Genomic DNA, 13,099 nt, shown 5'->3' with positions numbered 1-13,099 from the left:
CTTCAAGCGTCGCTGCAGAGGAGTCATAGACTCTGTGGCCCCGAGCATTTTTATATATGTGAGAGCTGCAGACTAAATCCCTTTCACCTCCTTTGTGCTGGGAGGCAAAGATCTCAGAAACAGACTGAAAAGCTGGACCGTGGAGCTCGGGATGAATCTCTCCAGGCTGTTATAAATCTGACGGGTTGTGGGATAAATAAAGGAATAAAAAAAGAAGACAAACGCTCTGAGTCAAAGTACTGGTAAACATAATCAAGCTGTGATGAGGGTCCAGTAGACGGAGCCTTAAAGGGCCACGTGTCAAAGAGATTGGGAAGCAATCATCTTAAATACCAGAGAAAACCATCCAGTAATATCAGACCTGCTTGATAGGAAGAAAACAGGCCACTTTGTTCACACATCTGATGCTTTATAAGCCATTTTTCTAGAGATGCAGTCTGTCCGCAGCCTGAAGGAAGCCGCTCTCGCCGCCGCTTTCATGCTCTCTCTATGGCAACCTTTGATCATGCCGTTCAGCGGCTCGGCGTCGGTCAGAGATGGAGGACAGACGGCCGTAATTGAAGGTCCTTTGTAGCCCCATAAAAGCAGAAAGCAGCCACATTTGAAGTCATCCAGCAGCATATTGATTTTCCCAGGGTCAGTCCAACCACTTGTTTGGCGAGGCAGAGACAATGACAGCGCAGCGTGAAGCGTGCAGCAGCTCTGAAAGCTGTGAGATCCATCAGGCCGAGAGAAGAGAGCGCGTACAATAGAGACTGTTTACTCCGAAGGCAGGTCCAGGGTGCAGAGTGCAGGCCAGCTTTCCGTTTCACCGCACCAGTAACGGCTCGAAGTGCCAGATTCAAGCACGATGTGAGCTCTGTCTTTACTGCAGAACATGCAGGACTATCTTCAGGGGAGAGAAGTGATTCAGCCATGTTAATGTGCTTTAATGATCGAACGCTTAGACAGCAGTTTTAGACCAAACTCCAGTTCGATAGTTTAGAAGAAGCCATGATACTGAGCTGTTTGACCTTTTGATCTTTCTGAGAAAGCGTGCAGCTGTCCAGCAGCAAATATGAAAACGCTTTCCATGACTTCCAGAAGGCTGGAGCTACAGGTCTCTGAGCAAATGCATGACGGATGTTAAGCTGGAATTTATGCTTCTGCTGAGAAGCTCATGAGAGCAGAGGAGGGTGATCTTCTAGCTGAGCGCTGGAAGCCAAATTCTTCTTCACGACATGCAATCATGTTGGCCATCGTGTCTGCCATCAATCCAAATTCTTCAGTTTGACAGATGTGGTGGTTTGTTTACGCTGTCGCCACCAGAGTGAAATTGATTTCCGTTTTTTCTGCTTTCTTTACTTCGCTCTGCTTCTAAAAAAAAGCCTCAGAGAACTGCGAGCATGTCTAAACGGCATCGACAGCAGGTTGATCTAACTCCAGAGTCCAGCCAGGAAAAGCTAAGTTCAGCCCCTGTGCAGCTCGTCAGCCTGGAGAAGAGAGAGCTGGTGGAAACTGCACACAATTCAAAGCCGGATCTCCCAAATTTTACATTTCTGAACTGAAAATGTCATAATGGCCTCAAGAGAAGCACATGCAGAAATAAGGCTTCATTTGGTTTTGATCAAAATCAACCATTATTTCACTCATTCTACCTCATTAACAGCAGCGTCCATATGTCAAACAAGAGAGAACGAACATTCGCTGTGAGAGACTCAGACGTCAATCACAAAACTCAAAGATCCGACAGAAACGTGTCGCGGTGAAGTAAAACAGGTGGGGTATCAGCAGAGTGCATGCTGGGATAACGAAGCAGCTTCATCATGTGGACGGTGGAACAAGAATAAGGCTTCTCAGTCCTCTGTAGCCGAACACTCACGGCAGCGTGGCCTATTGTTGAGGAAACACACGGAGGGTGTAAAAACATTAGTCAGTGCTTCTCTCAGTGGAGACATTTAAGTGACTGTATTGTGCTGAGAAGAAGAGCCCATTAGAGCGGAGAGACGGAGACTCGTTCACTCTTTTATTCTTCTCTCTTTCATGACAAGAATCTCATTCAGGCCTCGCTGAATGTGAGTGTTAAGTGTGATGTCTTCACAATAACCCGCGACACACATTCACACGACGCTGGAGCTGCAAGTGCACGATAAATAATGTGAGAAACATCCTCGATAAAAGAAACAAACAGACGGACAGGTAGGTGATTACAGCAGGCCGTGAGGCTCAGGACGAGGACTCTCTCCTCAGCTGAATCACTGTGCGCTCAACTGGAAGTGACACGAGATGATGAAGCAGTTTTTGACACTTGTCCGTGTTTTTGGTCCTTTCAAAGCAGCGGAGGAAACCAGAGTCCTTTCACATTAAGAGCACAGGTCGTTCTTCACGAGCGCTGCTTCCGGTCACAGCAGAATTATTATTCTGAAAAGATCAGGCCTTCTTCCTGTTTGACACCTTTTCTGCTGAAGACCAGCTGATCACAGTAAAAGACAGATCAGCGTCGTTCTTCACTGTCCTCCATGAGTCCATGATCTGCGTCAAGCTTCGCTAACCGAAACCACTCAAAGCCGACTGCTGATTTGAATTAACATTGTGAAATAACGACGATGTTTGGCTTCACTTGTTGAGATGAGCAGCAGGCTGACATTAAAAACATGTCTGAGAACGTGTCCTGATATCTGAAACGTCAGAGTCAGCAGGAAGCCAGCTGTCAGATGAACGCAGTGCAGATGAAAGCAGAAGATTTCCCTCAGAAATGTAGTGAAACGTTGGTCGTAGCTCCTTCACATTTGTACAAATATGAGCGCTTTAATGTTTGTGTGAATCTGCTCTGTGTTTCATTCATTCATTAATACTCGTACAGGACTGGACTGCTCAGCGGTGTTGTGCAGTGGAGCTCATCGCAGCGTGGAGGTCAACAGCAGCTCTTATGCCTTTTTCTGCACTTCTCTGAGGGTTAATAGAAGCCCTTCAGAATAAAAGCATGGCTGCAGAGGTCGTGTTAGTTAACGCCTGACAAGTTGTTTCACCGGCCACCGTCTCATTATCCCGCCACCAAACCGGCCCTGCAGGCTCTGCATCCTTAATTAGAAAAACAGAAAATGAGGTTGAAGTTTTGTACTCGCTCATATGATTAAGGGACTAATTGATACCAGGATTAATCACAAAACTGTTTCCGCCAGAGAGACGCTTAAATCCACAAGGCTTATCTGCCTCCCCCCAAAATTAATTTTCAATATCAGGGATTTTTCCCTCCGTCCGACGAGCACAAACTGAACGGTGCAGACTCTTGTTTGGCTCTGATGTATTCAAATGACTTTGCATTAATTGTGCTTTCAGAAAAGCAATTTGTGTCGCCCATTAGAATCCTGCTGCACTCCAGATTGATCGCACTCTCTTGTGTTCCATAATTGATCCAACCTTTAACAGATTTTTTAATTTAGCCGTTCATTATGGAACCGCGGCCTGGCCTTTGCATCATTTAAGTGATATAAAGGACAGTTTCCCCCGATTTTTGCTTACATTTCTAAGAAATTAACAGTCATGGGAAGTGAAACCAATGTCTGGAGGAAATGGAAAATAATGCAGACTCGTCCTAGTTATTAGTTTCTGTGAAGAATAATCTCTAGTCACCGTATCAGGCAGCGTTGGCAGGGTCAGGATGAGTATCTGCATGAATCATGCATAGACTCCAGCAGATTTGTCAGCTGACTTGAAGGTTTGTTTTGAGAGGAAAATATCTTAAAGCTGTGTGAAAGCTCGGGTTTAAGTCTGAAGTATTTCTCGATGACATCCAATATTTATGAGCATCAATCAGAGTTAAAGTTCTGAGTTTCAGCTGATCTGCCTCTTCAGGGGATGATTGACAGATGACTGCACGTCTGGAAAACACATGAAAGAACACAAATCTGATTAGAGTCACGATTTCTGAGTAATTCAAAGGATGTGCGGTAAGTGAGGGGCTGTGGCGTCCACAGAAGATGATCTGTTAATAAGACTGACAGGGGACAGAGGAGGTGATGGGTAATGGCGAGGACACGTTACGAACTCACTCATGTTTGCGTTTCTTCCGCCTTCAGCTGGAGTACACGGCCCGGCTGGACTTCCTGTGGCGCGTCCAGGCCAAAGAGGAGATCAACGAGATGAAGGAGCTGCGAGAACACAACGAGAACATGCTGAGGAACATCCTGCCCAGCCACGTGGCCCGACACTTCCTGGAGAAGGACCGGGACAATGAGGTCTGCACGTCCGCACGTTTGAGCCTCCAGTGCTTCTTTACTGCTACAAACAGCCAAATTCACATTGTCCATTGTCCAAAGTCTTTGTTTTTAAAATGTTTATCTGCAGCTTTTGAGCTTCGACACTGGAGTTTCAGAGGGTGATGCTTTTTTTAGGAGCCGAGTCTCAAATCTCAACGAACACAAAAGTGTGTCCGAGGTGGCAATAACTTTATTTTACAGCAGACGGTTAACTGCGATGGATTATCGCTCCCAGATCTCAGCACTTAGCTTTGTGAGTAAAAGGTCATTAACACTGATGGAAATGAGACCTGAGTGCAGGACTTCCATCGTCAAACCTCTGATATGAACCCAGATGAATATTTTCAGTAACCCAGATGTCCACACGTGAGGACAGCAGTGCCTCTGAAGCTCAGAGTGTTCATGAAGCTGCACCTCGTCTCACACGTTTCACCTCATTTTTCACCACAGACCTCCAAAATTAGTCCTCTGTGTTCAATACAAAGCGTTCCCCGAGCCTCGACGTTCCACGTCTGTGTTGGTCGGTTCCTCACGTCACGTTTCACGTTCATTGGCAGCGCAGGACGTGTTCGCCAACAGTAAGGCTGTGGAGGACGCTGTGGGCCCATCACACAGCTGCAGTCACCACCACGATCCTTCCAGGAGGTGATCGTTTAAGTGTGTGAAAACATCACAATCAGGCCGGCTGATAGCTTCAGTGTCTGTGTAATGAGCTGCCAGCAATTAAGAAGGACGATGAGATGACTTTGGGACGAATCTACTGAAATATCCATCACCAGCGTTTGATATGAGCCCAGTTACGTAAATCTTGTTGCTTTTCTTGTTTAATTTGGGAAAAAAGGTGACGGGAAACTTCTTTCTTTCCCGGTTCGTTCTGCTGCATTCTTCTCGTTAACTAACGTGATAACGGCTGATTGTGTTGGTCGGCAGCGCGGACGTTATCACGCCGGAGTCAAATCGCCGCATTGTCCCCGTCTGTCCTCGTCGGCTCCTTCATTATCGACTCCTCCAATCTTCCATCGCGTCCCGGACAAAAGGCGAGCGGCTGATGAATTATGAGTGTCAGGAGAGGAGAGCTGGTGTCGTTCTGCTCCCACGCCTGTTCCTAATTAAACATGAGACATGATTAAAAATGCATCCATTAGGATAGGCTGGGCCCTAATCACTCGTTACATTATTAATCAGGCTGTTTATTGTTCCGTCATTTAGATACTGGCTCATTAACGGGCTCTGCACACCAGAAGAGGTGTTGATGATCTTTGGAATTACTCAGGTGACAGAAGGATGAGAGTCATTCCTATCAGCAGCTTCATTTTCAGGCTTCATTACGACGTGTTAAGCTTTTATTTGGAGCAGCTCACGGGGTTCAGGGCCTTGCTCAAGGACACTTAAGCAGCACTTTCAGCTGCTGCTGGCGTAGATCCTTCAGAAAGGTGCATAAAAGCAGAAGTTGCTGCAGGCGTTAATGCATCCTGTGGAACTTTTCCCAAATTTAAAACCTCAAGTCACCTGTTTGTCATTAAGGTGAAGCTGAAATGAACACAAACAGAAACATCTGCATATGTGATGGACGGACCAGTGCGACATGCAAGCTGAGAACCATCCATCCATCCATCCATCCATCCATCCATCCATCCTAAAGTACGTTAAAGAGGCGTCGCCTGCAGGATGAAACCCCACATGAACACCAGCTCAGCCTGAAGAGACGCAGTGAAGAACCAAGAAATTGAATTAGTACGACTTTCACGAACTTTCAGGCTTTGACATTTGACTGAGCTCATTAAGTGAGTATAATGTCACAATAAAGTCAGTGGCTTATTTACATAAGTGTGTAATTACCCTGAAAATTCAAGCAGAATACAGAGAGAAGCTCAACGTTTCCTTAATTATTAATATGAAATGTTGAACTCTGGCTGGACATTATGTTTGCCAGCCTATTAATAAGATATTTCCATAATGACATGATGAATTACTCCATGTGACATTAGTATGAGGAGGCGCTGCTTCATGTCAACCAGCCGCTGTGCTGCTCGATCGTGTGTCAACAGTGCCCCCCGGTGGTGGAGGCAGTGAAGGACAGCTGCAACATGCAGAGCAAACACGCTGCTGCAGCTTCTGGAGTATCGCAGAACCTTTAAACCTTGACAGACAGAAAAAATCATTTTAAAGAATTTCTGAACATTTGAGTCTAATTTATTTGAAGTCGATCTCAGACAGATTACATAAAGATGACAATGGAAAGACATATGCAGAGAGTCAGTATGCACTCTGAGTGCTTTCGATCCATTTCAAAAAGACTTTCAGCAGCTTGTTTTAGCCTGAACGTGCTCAAACATTGAAACCCTGATCTCTGCACACTGTAAACTACTGATGTACAAGTTTTCAAAGTTTGCAAGTTACACTTCCAAACTCCCCAGAGGAGTTTATTTCTGCCTTCACATGTCTGGATAAGTGGATGTTTCCTTGTACTTCAGGTGCAGCATCAAAGACTTATCGTTGATTTTCTCTGGAAAATGATGTCAAACACTACTGAGCATCAACAGGTTGTTTGCAGATGACGTCACTCTTTTGTTGCGGCGCGAACTGCAGATGGAGGGCAGGAAGTGATTTTCATTACAGGAAGCATTAACACACACTCAACATGCCGATGTTTTACGTTGTTTACGGTTGCTCAAATCGATCAAACCGAGAGACCAGGAGGAGCTTTTATCGAGGACCAATAAGGGTGAAAAGTGCAAGAAGTTGACTGAAAAACGCTGTAAAAAAAATGGCTTGTCAACTGTCTGCTGGAAATTAGCTATTGTCTTAAATCTGTGGTGATAGATGAACAGTAATATGGACAAGCAGCACGACCACTTCAGCGTTAGCGGTTTCACATACGACAGCTGAGCGTAGATAACGTACCCTGTCTCGTTTTTTTGATGATCCACGTCTTCGGTGCCGTTTCACCGGACCTTCGCAGGGGTTCTGATGTTCTGTTTAAACCTTTCTCTCATAGTTTCATCTAAACTTGCCCAGTAAGAACTTTCCTTCATCTCGTTCATTGCAGTTTTCACTTCCTGCCCTCCAGCTGAATTAACATCACGTGATTGGCTGAAGTTATTTTGCAGTTCACTCAATGGTGACAGTGAGTGTTGAATGTGTGACATCTGTGCCCACAGGAGCTGTACTCCCAGTCCTACGACGCCGTGGGCGTGATGTTCGCGTCCATCCCGGGCTTCGCCGACTTCTACTCCCAGACCGAGATGAACAACCAGGGAGTGGAGTGCCTGAGGCTGCTCAACGAAATCATCGCCGACTTTGACGAGGTGAGAGCGCAGATGAAGTGCGTCCACTTCGACCTGTAAACATGCAGGTCAGCGTCTTCCATTTTTAAATGAGAGCGTCCGAAGCACCTCACAAAGTATTCAGAAACAAGACAGCAGGTTATCAGACAGGACGGACCGAACGCTAACACCGTGTCACTGAGATGAACGCAGGCGTGAGCTTCTGTCCACTGCTGATTTCCCTCAGGACAAGGATTTTCAAGCTCGGTGGCGGTTCAGGATCGCCTCCACAGATGTGCTCGTCTCTCTTCATCAGGCAGATTCCTCGTGGATTTTTCTCATGACAGAAAAGAAGCAAACTGAAAGAGAAAATGATCCTGACAGAACCAGCAGCAGAACACTCTCAGCTCCTTATTCCTCATTCAGATTTCAGATCAAATCACTTCTCACATCCGTCCATCTTGAACTGTTTAACATCTGCAGACCAGACTTCATCTGAGGAATCCAGACCGGACAGCTTAGTTAGGTCAGGGCTTAGGTTAAGTTTAAGTAGAAGTTTAAATCCAGGATTCCTCTCACAGAAAGTCTCTCGGGTCTGTGTTTCCTCTGCCGATGAACGCAGAGCTGAAATCCAAGCAGATGAAAAGCTTGTGAGTAATTCTGCAGCTTCAGCTTCAGAGCGAGCTTCCTGGTTCCCCGTGGACAGACTGCAGTCGAGGGGAACTCGCAGTCCTGATCGAGCCTCCGAACTGAACCAAGGTTTTGACAGGAAATGTCAAAAAGTCTCCTAATAAGAGACGAGACAGACAGACTCTCTGCTGCCTCGGGCGTCTCCTCAGAGGAAGGCGGCACAGTGACGCGTAGTATTAGAAGACCAGAGCGGCTCGATTTAGGACGCAGTTAGCAAAGAAGTTCATCACACCTGAGCAAATGAACAACTGACCATGAGCTCTGACGTATCTGCTGTTTCAGAGCATCCTGTTTCCTTCACAGTCAGCTGCTGTCGCTCAGAAAAGTCGCAGCCTTAAAACAAGAGTTTTAAGATCGCTGCTGTCCTTGCTCAGTCGGTCAGGTGACGCCGCCGTTTAGGTTTTTCAGCCGTCCGCTGCAGTCGTGTGGTTTCAGACAGGAAGCTGACGTCCCAGGTGGAAAATATTACACTTACATGATACTCTCTGAAGAATACACTGAGGACGCTTTGTGCTATTTTTGTCACCTTCAAGTATACTTAAGTGCACTCAAGTAGTCCTTGAGTACCGCTTGAGTATACTTGAAGTGTGAATAATTGCTAAAGTTTTTCTAAACTGTAAGTGTACTGAAGTCCACCAGAGAAAATCAGGATTCATGAGCGTTAAAAACACACTCGCAGTACAAGTATTATATCACCAGTGTGTTGAAATCTTGAAAATAAGTATACTTTTTACATAAGTACACTTTATTTCTATTAAAGGAACTTGTGATTTAGTACACAAGTACGATTTATAATACTCTTACAATGAAGTACTTTGAAATACCACTTTAAGTACTACAGATTTAGTGTGTGATGATGATGATGATGATGATGATGATGATGATGATGAATCTCTGCATCACAGCTGCTCGGTGAGGATCGTTTCCAGGACATCGAGAAGATCAAGACCATCGGCAGCACCTACATGGCCGTCTCTGGTCTATCGCCCGAAAAACAGGTGAGATCCTCCAGGTTTGCTCCAGTCCAGGTGGCTCCACGGTACCTTTATGACAGGTGACCTCGTGGATCAAGTCCCTGGACGCTGTGATCTTGAGCAGGTCGTTCAGAGCTGGTTATGGTTCAGGTTCTTTAATACTAGAACTAACACGATACCTTTCAGTACCAGCACGTTCAACACCTCTCCACATCGTATTCATTAATATTACCACGTTTTTACCTCAAATTCACTTAATCCTGTGGAGGCAGTCCTTCATCAGTGAAAACACAGACCATGTTTTATTTATAGCAGCATCATTTTATTTACACATCATGAGGAGACGAGCTGAGGAAACCAGGCCCATAAAACGTTGACTTTACGAGAACATTTTAAAATGAATCGTCCAAATGTTCATTGATTTACAATGACTTTCAAAAAACAAGCCAAAAACTGCATTATAGTGTTATTCCAGCTGTAAATAGTAAAATAATACTGTTTACACTCTGAGTGTTCTGTCATAACACATAAATCCAGCAGAGGCTGCAGCGGCGCCAAATCTCATGAATAAAATATCAATAAAAGCAATAAATGCAGCAGCAGCAGGAGAAGTCTTGTGTACCTGAATGCACCACAGTGACGTCACGTGGGTGCTACACCTGAGCAGCTCCTCAGACCGCGACGTTCAGCTGACTCACACTCTTCATCTCTTCTCCTCTGCCTCCCACAGCAATGTGAAGACAAGTGGGGTCACCTGTGCGCGCTGGCCGACTTCGCCATCGCCCTCAACGAGAGCATCCAGGAAATCAACAAGCACTCCTTCAACAACTTCGAGCTGAGGATCGGTAAGAGCTCAGCGTCTCTCAGGGGGGACGCCTCTGTCGCCTTCATCCCTCCCACGACGAAGGACGAAAGGAGTTTAACGATTACAGTGTCGTTATTAACAATTCTTTGACTGTTTAATCATCCTTAAGCCTCAAAAAGAGTTAAAAATGTCCAGGACATGTGTGAGCTAGTTTTAGCCAACAAGTAATAATAATAATTATAAACCTTTCATGCAGGAATTTCCTTTCAAAGTTCTTTGAAACAAAGAAATCACATGAGCCAAGCGCTTCACAAAAAAAAAAAAAGAATGGACATAAAGACGAGGATTAGAAATGAAGTTAGTAAAGAGCTAGTAAAGATGTAGCCTGGTGCTCGTCCAGGCTTTGTATACGAGGAGGAGGACCTTAAAATCAGGCCTGAATGTGACAGGAAGTCAGTGCAGAGCAGCTGAAACTGGACTGAAGTAAGAACTGAAAAGGATCCAGCTCACAGCAGACATTCTGTAATAAAAACAAGAGGATGATTGGTCGTCCCCTCTGCAGGTGTAACACCTGTCCCCTGTGTGTCTTCGGCAGGTATGGCCCACGGCTCGGTGGTGGCGGGTGTGATCGGCGCCAAGAAGCCTCAGTACGACATCTGGGGGAAGACGGTGAACCTGGCCAGCCGGATGGACAGCACGGGGGTCAGCGGCAAGATCCAGGTCCCCGAGGAGACCTACCTGATCCTGAAAGAGCGCGGCTTCGCCTTCGAGTACCGCGGCGAGATCTACGTGAAGGGCATCAGCGAGCAGGAGGGCAAGATCCGAACGCACTTCCTGCTCGGCCGGGTGCAGCCCAACCCGCTCATCCTGCAGCCGCGCAAAATCACCGGCCCGTACTCGCTGGCCGCCGTGGTGCTCGGCCTGGTGCAGTCGCTCAACAGGCAGAAGCAGAAGCAGATCCTCAACGAGAACAACAACTCGGGCATCATGAAGGGCCACCACCACTACAACCGGAGGACGTTGTTAGCGCCCGGCGGCTCCGAGGTGGGAGGGGGGCATCACACCGAAGCGGCCGATAAGACCGAGCTGTCCTGAAGAGCGACTGGAGTTTCAGCTCCACACAGATCAGAGGCAGAGCTGCTCCTCGGCCAGAAATGATCCGGAGGTTGAGTTAAAGTTCAGCGGCTGCAGCTGAAGAACGCTCAGAAAGCAGGCGAACGTGCAGGAGTCAGAGAAACTTGAGCTGTCCAGCACTGCAGACCTCTGAATGTCTGCCCGAGGCTCCAGTCCGGCTCGGTGTTTACTGACCGCTGTGTCCTCAGCTGGAAGGACAACTGACCAATCAGAGCTCTGCAGGCAGGATTAGTAACAGAAACATCCTGCTCAAACAAACCCTTTTAAACCTCTGACCTTGAATTGTGGTTCTCCAAAGAAACGCTGCCTTCAAATGAGGTCGTGTTAACCGAGTATTCACGCAGAGTTTGCTGACCTTTTCAGAGATGGTTGAGGTGTAGAAGTTCGTGTTTCGGTGGATGGTAAGGTAATATATTGTCATTTTAGTCATACAGGTTTTTGTTCATAATTTAATAAGTTGTCTGATGAGAAAGTCAACATCTCTTGGAAAGAAGCGAAGGATGACGAGAACGAGGAGCGGCGTCATATCGCACACACGACTTCCTGCGTCGGGCTCATTTGAAGGCTGCGAGATTCACAAATGCTGCTGCAGGTCTGCGCAGAGAAGGGTGTTAGAGGCTGCTGAGGCTTCACGAGGACGCAAAAACTAAACAAGATTTCAGCTCGAGAGAAGGCACAGATCACGACGTGAATCCTGCAGAGCTGCCTGAGCTGCAGGGTCTCACGCTGATGAGTCAGGCCTGAGAGTTAAACCAGCCAAGTGGATGAACCAGTTCCTGTTGGGACCAGTTCAAAATGAAAAAGAAGAACAAAAACAAAATCCATGCAAGGAAAAAACAAACATGTCTCCCTGAACAGAGGAGCGTGTTCCAACCTTAAAGGTCCTCTGTGGAGGTTTTGACCACTGGCGGCGCTGTGGAGCAGTGTTTTAACGCGTGGGTCCACCTGAATGCAGGTGACGGGATGACCAGGAGAGACAACAATGCACCAACAAGGCGATGAAGGAGAAGACAGTTTGTTTTGGTGAGAAACACTGAATGTAAACAGAAGCTTTGTTGTTTGTTTACAAGAACGTTCCACAGGGCGGCTTTAATGCTCCAGCCAGGTGAAGGCAGGACACCTGGACGTCCAGGTGACCCGGGAAACACACCTGCTGACCTACTGGTTTGTCCCTTTGTGCTCTGAGAGGGTTTCTCTGGCTCCTCCCACTCAGGTTTAACTCAACCAATGAGATTGTTTCTGCCTCCTGACGCAGCTCTGCTTGTGATGAATGTTTGCGGAGCTGAAACTCCACTTTGTTCCTGAAGGAGGAGGAGGAGGATGAAGAGGAGGAGGAGGAGGTGGTAGGGAGGGACTGGACGGGACCGCTGCGTTCTGTTTTCATCTGTTCGGTGTCCGTGCGATCGATCCCCTCAGACTTTCTGACGTTCCTCCTGTCGTTTCCCCTTTTTATGTCGCCCGGCCGCCGCCCTGCCCCCCCCCCAAAGCCCGGACACCCCGCCCCGCTCTGACCCTCGCCCGGTGTCGATGTTTCTTTTTTGTATTTCTTTTATATATGAGAACACAATAAAAGGGGTCTAATTTTTATATAAGCCATGTGTCTGGTTGCCTTTATTTCCTCACAGCTTGGTCACATGACCTCGAACAAACGTCACGTTCATTCTTAAACATTTGTCTGACTGCAGACAGGAAGCTCCGCCTTCTTCTTGAGATGCTTTTGATGAATCACCTCATTGGAGGAGCTGGAAGTGAAAGCTGGACTCCTCCTCAAACAAACAGTATTTTCAGCCCACAGAACAAACTGTTAATGCCTCAAATTAAGTTTGGAAGCAGCAAACATTGAGTTTAATGGAGCACTGGAACAGTTTGAGGGTCCTTTATTCATTTTATGGATGAGTTCTGTGAAGCGTGCAGCCAGAAACACGGCGAGGCACATGTTTGTCCAACCAGCATGGATCTCTGCAAAGGGAGTGTTTCAGTCACATGACCAAT

The 13,099-nt window shown here is 46.7% G+C and overlaps 1 protein-coding gene across 2 annotated transcripts in view; it reads left to right on the top strand.

The window, feature by feature from the left end:
- Nucleotides 1-12,698, top strand: part of adcy8 (adenylate cyclase 8 (brain)) — a 71,225-nt gene extending 58,527 nt beyond the window's left edge. For both annotated transcript variants that reach the window (XM_076744788.1, XM_076744787.1), the window contains 5 exons: nt 4,059-4,217; nt 7,400-7,546; nt 9,100-9,192; nt 9,899-10,013; nt 10,569-12,698. In XM_076744788.1, the coding sequence (XP_076600903.1) occupies nt 4,059-4,217; nt 7,400-7,546; nt 9,100-9,192; nt 9,899-10,013; nt 10,569-11,068 (1,014 nt within the window). In that variant the 3' untranslated portion in view covers nt 11,069-12,698. The remainder of the gene's footprint in view (nt 1-4,058; nt 4,218-7,399; nt 7,547-9,099; nt 9,193-9,898; nt 10,014-10,568) is intronic.
- Nucleotides 12,699-13,099: the final 401 nt, after the last annotated feature.

The sequence above is a fragment of the Chaetodon auriga genome, chromosome 12 (genome assembly GCF_051107435.1).
Source record: "Chaetodon auriga isolate fChaAug3 chromosome 12, fChaAug3.hap1, whole genome shotgun sequence".
In the NCBI taxonomy this organism is placed as follows: Eukaryota; Metazoa; Chordata; class Actinopteri; order Chaetodontiformes; family Chaetodontidae; genus Chaetodon; species Chaetodon auriga.
This window is presented reverse-complemented; position numbering and strand designations above follow the sequence as displayed.